The sequence below is a fragment of the Sorghum bicolor genome, chromosome 2 (genome assembly GCF_000003195.3).
Source record: "Sorghum bicolor cultivar BTx623 chromosome 2, Sorghum_bicolor_NCBIv3, whole genome shotgun sequence".
In the NCBI taxonomy this organism is placed as follows: Eukaryota; Viridiplantae; Streptophyta; class Magnoliopsida; order Poales; family Poaceae; genus Sorghum; species Sorghum bicolor.
The window spans coordinates 3,467,379-3,474,628 of record NC_012871.2 but is presented as its reverse complement, the minus strand read 5'-3'; the positions used below and the strand labels follow the sequence as shown (position 1 = coordinate 3,474,628).

Here is a 7,250-nt window from a genome sequence, read left to right as displayed (position 1 = left end):
TAAAATTGTTTTTTGAAAAGCGAGAACGCCAGTTATTTTGGGACAACGAAGGGCATAGGCGGAGCTAGCTAGGTGGATATGTGGTCCATAGACCACCCTTTTAGTAGATGAACTCTCTAAAATCATAAAAAATACACATAGATCGCTCTATAATTTGGTTTTATATTTAAAATGGACCACTCTTGCTCTGACGAAGGGAGTATATAGGCTTCTGCTCCTTGCTATATTGCTAGTACCAAAAGAGAACCGGATGCCCTTCAAGCCCATCACTCATGTCAAGTAGTACAACTTTTCGTCGATCTCGCCACGCTAGCACGTAGCAATGCTTCTCTCACATTCGTCCTAGCTAGCTCCTTCCATTTTTCTGTACATATTGTAACACAGCCGCCGAATCTTATACCTACCTAGCTTGGCACTGTCAGTGGTACATCTTGTAACGACAGCGCCACCCCCACGGCAGCTTATTGCGGAAATTCCTTCCGATTGGATGGAGCAAGCGCCATGGTCGCTGCCTTCTCAAGCGCGCGGCTAAGGTGGTGGACCTGGCGCTAGGCCTGGTGCCGGCGGCACACCGCCACGACGAAACAAACGGAATTTTATAGAGTAAAGTCCACCACCGGTCTCTAAACTTGTATTAATGTGTCATCCCGGTCCCTAAACTCGCAAATCGACCATTTAAATTCTCGAACTTGTTCGTCTGTATCATCTTAGTCCCTAAACTTGTTTAGTTGTGTCATCTCGGTCCCTAAACTTAGAAATCACCTGTTTAAGTCCTCAAATTTGTTCAGTTGTGTCATCCAGGTCCCTAAACTTGATTTTAAGTCTCATCTAGGTCAAAACAAAGTGATCTAAAAACTCTATATTAAAAATAATTCATAACTTTTTCATATGTACTTGAATGAAGACAAACTTTATATCAAAGTTGTAGCCCTTAATGTGTTCTACAACTTTATAGTTGAAATGTTTTTTATTTAAAGTCGTTTAATATCACAAAATTTAATTTTAAATTTTAAATTTCTAGATCTAAAAACTTTCAAAAAATATTTTGGGACCCCAAAAGATTTCAATTTAAAAACTTTTCAACTACAAAGTTGTAGATCGCATTGCTTACTACAAATTTGATATAAAGTTTATCATATGAAAAAGTTATGAATTATTTTTCTATATAGAGTTTTTAGATTCGCCCTGCTTTGATCTAGATGACTTAAAAACAAGTTTAGGGACCGGGATGACACGACTGAACAAGTTTGATGACCTATATGGGAGATTTCTAAGTTTAGGGACTAGGTTGACACAGCTGAACAAGTTTAGGTACCTAAACAATCGTTTTGTGAGTTTAAGGACCGGGATGACACACCCAAACAAGTTTAGGGACCGGTGATGGACTTTACTCGAATTTTGTATGAGCAAGTATAATATGAGACTATAAGTAGCCTGAATGTTAAGGTAGTGGAGAGAGTAGAGGAGAGAGAAGAAACATGCTACAGTCAAGTCTAACACAAAAGGTTAAAAAATTGTGAAAAAAACAAATGAGTCATGTATTAATAGCGAAGAGCTAACTGGGTAGTACACTAAAAGACAAGTTGTAAAGATCCTAGTTTTGCTCAATCACATAAACTTTAACTTTGATGATTAGGCCGGACCACAAACCAAACAAACCGTGACAACCGAACAAACCGTGACAATCGGATTGGCATGCGAGTGGTGTCCGCATTGCTTGTCACATCTCGTTTGCATTGCCATATGTGAGGCACCATTGGCCATGGTACTAGCTCCACACAGATCTTACGGCAGACACATTAATGACCGTAGCATTTGTCTTATTGTCGTCAACGCTAGCTGCTGGACAAGTTGCATGACAGTAGTGTTCTATATAGTAGGATGCAATTATTTTAGTAGAATGTTGTGCCAATGTTGTGCCTCATGGAACGCTGATTTTTTTTGTGTCCTGTATATTTCAATGTGAAAAATAAACTAACTCACGTGAAATTCCTATACAATACCTGCAAAATTCCTACGTTCCAAAAGGGGCTTGGGACGCACTAGAATATATTCCCTCTCTCAATGTGTGTAACCATTTTTAAGACTTTTGGGACAGGTTTTAAGAGTTGGAAGGATACCGTCACAACATTAACGTTTGCTTGTTTAGAGAAATGATGCTATAAATGTATATATGTTACTACCTCTGCCCAAAAAAAATTGCGATTTTAATTTGATCCTAAGCCACAGTATATCTTAAGTTTAACCAAATGCAAGTTTACAGAAAAGAGCTACTACGATACCTAGAATCTGCAGCCACCGCCAGAAAATGCCACCACTGCCAGCCCTTGCTCCATGCCACCTGTTAGCTAAACTATTGCATAAGTTAATTAAGATATTTGTTCAGGAGTCGTCTAGAGTCAAGATAAGAAACGTGCTAGGTTAGAGGCGTGCTCATCCTAGACACGGTCTGGTCGAGTCGGTTGGGTTCGCGCCACGGTGCGCGCTACGGCGCGTGGTGCACGCCATGGAAGAATGGCGATGCACACGGTGTGTAGCGTGGTGCGGAGATACGCGGAGGCATGTTCCGTGATCTCCTCATGTATCCCTATAAATACAAACAAAGGATGACCGAAACCGCCGCGACATTTGGCAGCAACAAACCCTGGACTTTTTGTTCTCATCTGTTATCTCGCCGCGGTCACCACCGTGCCGCCGGCGCTGGTTCAGGAGTCGTCTAGAGTCAAGATAGGGAACGTGCCAGGTTGGAGGCATGCTCATCCTGGACACGGTCTGGCCGAGTCAGTTGGGTTCGCGCCACGGTGCGCACTGCGGCGCGTGGTGCACGCCACGGAAGAATGGCGATGCACACGGCGTGTAGCGTGGTGCGGAGATACGCGGAGGCATGTTTCGTGATCTCATCATGTATCCCTATAAATACAAACAAAGGAGGACCGAAACCGCCACGACATTTGGCAGCAACAAACCCTAGACTTTTTGTTCTCATCTGTTATCTCGCCGCGGTCACCACCGTGCCGCCGCTGCTGCATTCTAGCTCGTCGCAGGGCATTGCCTGCGCTAACACCACCTTGGACCCCTCTCCTTCTCTCTGGTGCATTTGCCGGTGGTAAGGAACGAGAGGGTTTTCATCTCTCTCCTTGGTAGTTTTTAATCTAATTTGCTTAGGATTTAGCCCAAATAAATCTACCGACGAAGTTAGATGATTTTTAGTCGGGATCTTTGCTACCTGTGAAGAATTTGGTGATTGCAACAAGATTGCAGTTGCAGGCGTCGATTTCATCAGCACGGTCAATTTATGGCCATTATCTGCAAAAGGAGGGGTGCATCTGGGCACTCGCAGCAAGAAAAGTTACTCGTGATCGTTGATCTCATCTTTGATGCTCACCTAGAGAAATCAAGGATTGAAGGTAATGAATTTGTGTCCTATATTGTGCCTCTGTCGACATATTCTTTCAATTCATCGATTCAGTCTCGTTTTGGATTGGTTCTAGAATGTTGCATCTTGCGGCTTGTCCAGTGTTTTAGAGTTGATAATTAGATTGGACATGTAGACTGCTCCCTGGGCTTCGGTGTTCGACTGCATCAAGAAAAGCTACGAGGGAAGAAGATGATGGGAATTTGGATAGAATATTGTGCCTTATTTATTAATTCATATTTTTTCATGTGTATTTAAGACGTAATATGCTGAGTTTTAATATAATCCTCTCTTCCCTTCGCAAAAAAAAAGACCTATGACATCAAATAAATATATAATTCTTTTGTGATGAATCTAATAATAACTTCTCCCCATACGTTTCTGCACGTGGCAAACAGTCTCTACTATACGAAAGAAGGTTTAGACAAGTTATTTTTGTTGTATTAGGAAAATGCCGGTTTCTTGGATAACCTAGCTAGCATATAGATAGCCTAGCACAGAATTTTTCTTCCTTCCCCCCTCTGTATATCATATGTACTTGCTGTCTTTGCATATATAGCCTTCTGTCTCTACTCCTTGCTATTGCTAGTAGTACCAAATTAAAAGAGACCCTTTTTTTTTTTACAACACACACCAAAAGAGACCTGGATGCCCTTCAAGCCCATCCACTCATGTCAAGTAGTACTACTACCCATCGATCTCACCGGTAGCACGTCGCAATGCTTATTTCCCATTCGTTTCCATTTCTGTAACACAGCCGTCGAATTTTAGTATACCTAGCTAGCTTGGCACTGGCAGTGGTACAACTTGTAACAGTCCCACCCCGACGGCAGCCTCTTGCCAAAATTCCTTCCGATTGCATGGAGAAGGCGCCCTGGTCGCTGCCCTCTCAACCGGCTGCGGCGGTGGACCTGGCGCTAGGCCTGGCGCCGACGGGACACCGCCACGAGGAGGAGCAGGACCAGGTCCAGGTGACGGCTTGCGTCGCCGTCGCCGGGAAGCAGGAGGCGCGGCTGTTCCCGTGCCTCTTCTGCGACAAGAAGTTCCTCAAGTCGCAGGCGCTCGGCGGGCACCAGAACGCGCACAAGAAGGAGCGCGCCGCCGGCTGGAGCTGGAACCCCTACGTCTACGGCGACCACTACGCTGCATCGGCGTCCCCGGGGCCGGGCAGCAGCCTCGGTGCCGCTCCCGTGTCCGTGCCGCTCGCCTCGCATGGCGGCGGAACCGCCGCTGCTGAGCCTCCTGCCACTGCCAGCGCCAAGCTCAAGCTCGAGAGGCCTGGCGGTGGCGCGGCGCTCTTCACGGACCACGCCTTGCTCCCGGCGTCACCGGCAGCCGACCGCCCCTTCACCAGGTTGCCCGACGGCACCGTGGACATGCTCAACTGGAGAAGGAGCTCCCGCGCCTCTGCCCCACCGAAGGGCGCGGGCACCAACGCCGCATCGTCCGGCGCCGGCGAGGAGCTGGACCTGGACCTCGACCTCGAGCTGCGGCTCTAGCTAGGACCGTGACGACCCAATCTCTGCTCGGGGAGAAAGCTTAATTAATAAGACGAATCTGGGTCATCATCATCATCATCACTGTCTGCTCTCTCTCTTCTTGCCTTCACATATCTACTTACTCCCTCCGTCCAATAATATTTGCACATCTGAGGTTGTGCACGCAAACCAATACTAGGTGTAGAATTACAAAACTACCCCTATATCTGTAAATGTGAGCCCCATCCTTCACCTGTGGACCCCACGTCTCTTCATGCGGTGCGGTCTGCAAACAAGGAAACCTTGGACACGTGGGTCTTGGCATGACCAAACGGATGGTCCAGATGTTTCCACGTACTCCCATCACTTTTCTGTTTTTTCTGTGGCTATTTTCTGATCCTTGCGGCTACTGAACTGACAGCTTTTAGGCCCCTGCAGACTGTAAGTGATCTTCCATTGTTGGACAAAATTTGAAGCGCAGACGTGCGTTTATTTGTGGACGGAGGGAGTATATGATATGACTGCACATATATCTGTCTCTTATTCTTGCTCCAACCAAGCTTGATATGGATTGTTTTGTGCTTGTTATGAAGTACTAATTAATATGCTTGTGCAAATGCATGTGTCTACTGTGAGTTGCTAATTAATTAGGTGTTCCTTGTTCAATATATATATAGAGCACGCCGCCGAAGGCGAGCAGTGCTGCCGTCGAGCTCGAGAAGCCAGCCGGCGGCGGCATGCGCCCGACCACTCTGCCTTGCGCTCCAGCATCTCGATTCGCCCCCACACCGGCCACCGGAGAGACCCAACAGCTACACTACCTTGCGAGCGGCACCGTGCGCTGCAGCTCCGGCAGGGGAAGCTTGGCCTTCCAGCTGTGTGACTGTGTGTGTGAGCTTGTGACACTAGGCCTTGTTTAGTTCCGAAAAATGAAAAATTTTCGGTACTGTATCACTTTTGTTTGTTGTGACAAATATTATCCAATCATGGACTAACTAGAATCAAAAGATTCGTCTTGTGATTTAGAGATAAACTATGTAATTAGTTTTTGTTTTCGTCTATATTTAATGTTTCATGCATGTGCCACAAGATTCGATATGACGGAAAATTTTGAAAACTTTTTGGTTTTCAGGGTGAACTAAACAAGCCCCTAGCTAGAATGAGACAGTTGTGTGCATTATTTCTGATCGTTCCCGTTTCGGTAGAGGTCATATAATATTAGGCAAAATTAAAGCTTCTCACTGCTGGCCGTGCAGCGAAAAAAACGCCACGCCCACTCCGCGCGCGATTGGTCCCACCAGCCTCGTCTCTTTCTTCTTCCTTTCGTTCCCCGTGTCTCGTCTCTCTGGTAGGGTTCCGACCGCAGGTTCAGCGCCAGCCCTCCTCCTCCTCTCGCTTTCAAGCATCTCGGAGTTAGGATTTTCAGCATGCTTCTCCTATATCTCTCTCTCTATCTTCCCCAACTCTGGCGGGTTTAAAAGAGAAGAGACTCGATCGGGAGAGGCAAGCCAGCCTGGCCGTAGGGACGGTGAGAGGGCGGCTTTAGGGTTATGGCAGCGGTCGGGCCAGGTTGGGGTGGGACTGGGAGCACCCATTGCCGGAGCTCGCCGTGGAAGAAGGAGGTTATTTGGAGCTCATGAGGACATTCGGGAGGGGAGGAGGAAGGAGGTAGCCGCAAGCAGTAAGGCCTCGTTGGAGCTCTTGCGAGATCCAACCTCCCGCAGGCTGTGGGGTGGTGGAGGAGGACGAGATTGAGGTGTGAGTTTCATACGCTAACCGCATGCATGGCCGTGTGTTAACTGCGTCCATAATATTATTCTATATATGTTTATACTTACCATTGCCCAGTTATATATATCTGTTTGAAACAAGAAGACTATATAATTACTAGTTTTGTCATCAATAGCTAGTTGGACCTTGTTTAGTTCAAAAAAAAACTTTTTAAGATTTCTTGTTATATCGAATTTTGTGGCACATACATGAAGCATTAAATATCGTTAAAAACAAAAACTAACTACACAGTTTACCTGTAAATCACGAAATAAATATACCTTTACCGACTAAACAAGGCCTCGACGGAAAAGAGAATTTGAGAAGAGCCTTGGCCCGTGGGTCTCACAAGAGGCAAACAGTAACATTGTACTGTCCGAGATTGGCAGGTACACACATGAATGAAACAAGTTAATTAACAAGGGGTAAAAAACAAGATCGAGAGGGAGATCGAGAAGAGAGAACGGCTAGCTGCTGATAATTGGTGTGCAGTGCGCCAGGGTTGTTTATCGGGATTGCCACAAGACGACAGGAAGGAGCAGGCAGCCGTGAGTAGCAATTAAGCGCGATGGATCATGGAAGCGCGC

At 46.3% G+C, this 7,250-nt stretch overlaps 1 protein-coding gene across 1 annotated transcript; it reads left to right on the top strand.

The window, feature by feature from the left end:
* LOC8080489 lies at positions 3,875-5,048 on the top strand. Its single transcript, XM_002461426.2, has one exon. It carries the CDS (start codon positions 4,276-4,278, stop codon positions 4,912-4,914), a length of 639 nt encoding a protein of 212 aa, XP_002461471.1. The 5' UTR covers positions 3,875-4,275; the 3' UTR covers positions 4,915-5,048.

Bases quoted from the DNA above. Each gene is read 5' to 3' on its own strand.
- LOC8080489 (XM_002461426.2), top strand. From the start codon at position 4,276: ATGGAGAAGGCGCCCTGGTCGCTGCCCTCTCAACCGGCTGCGGCGGTG.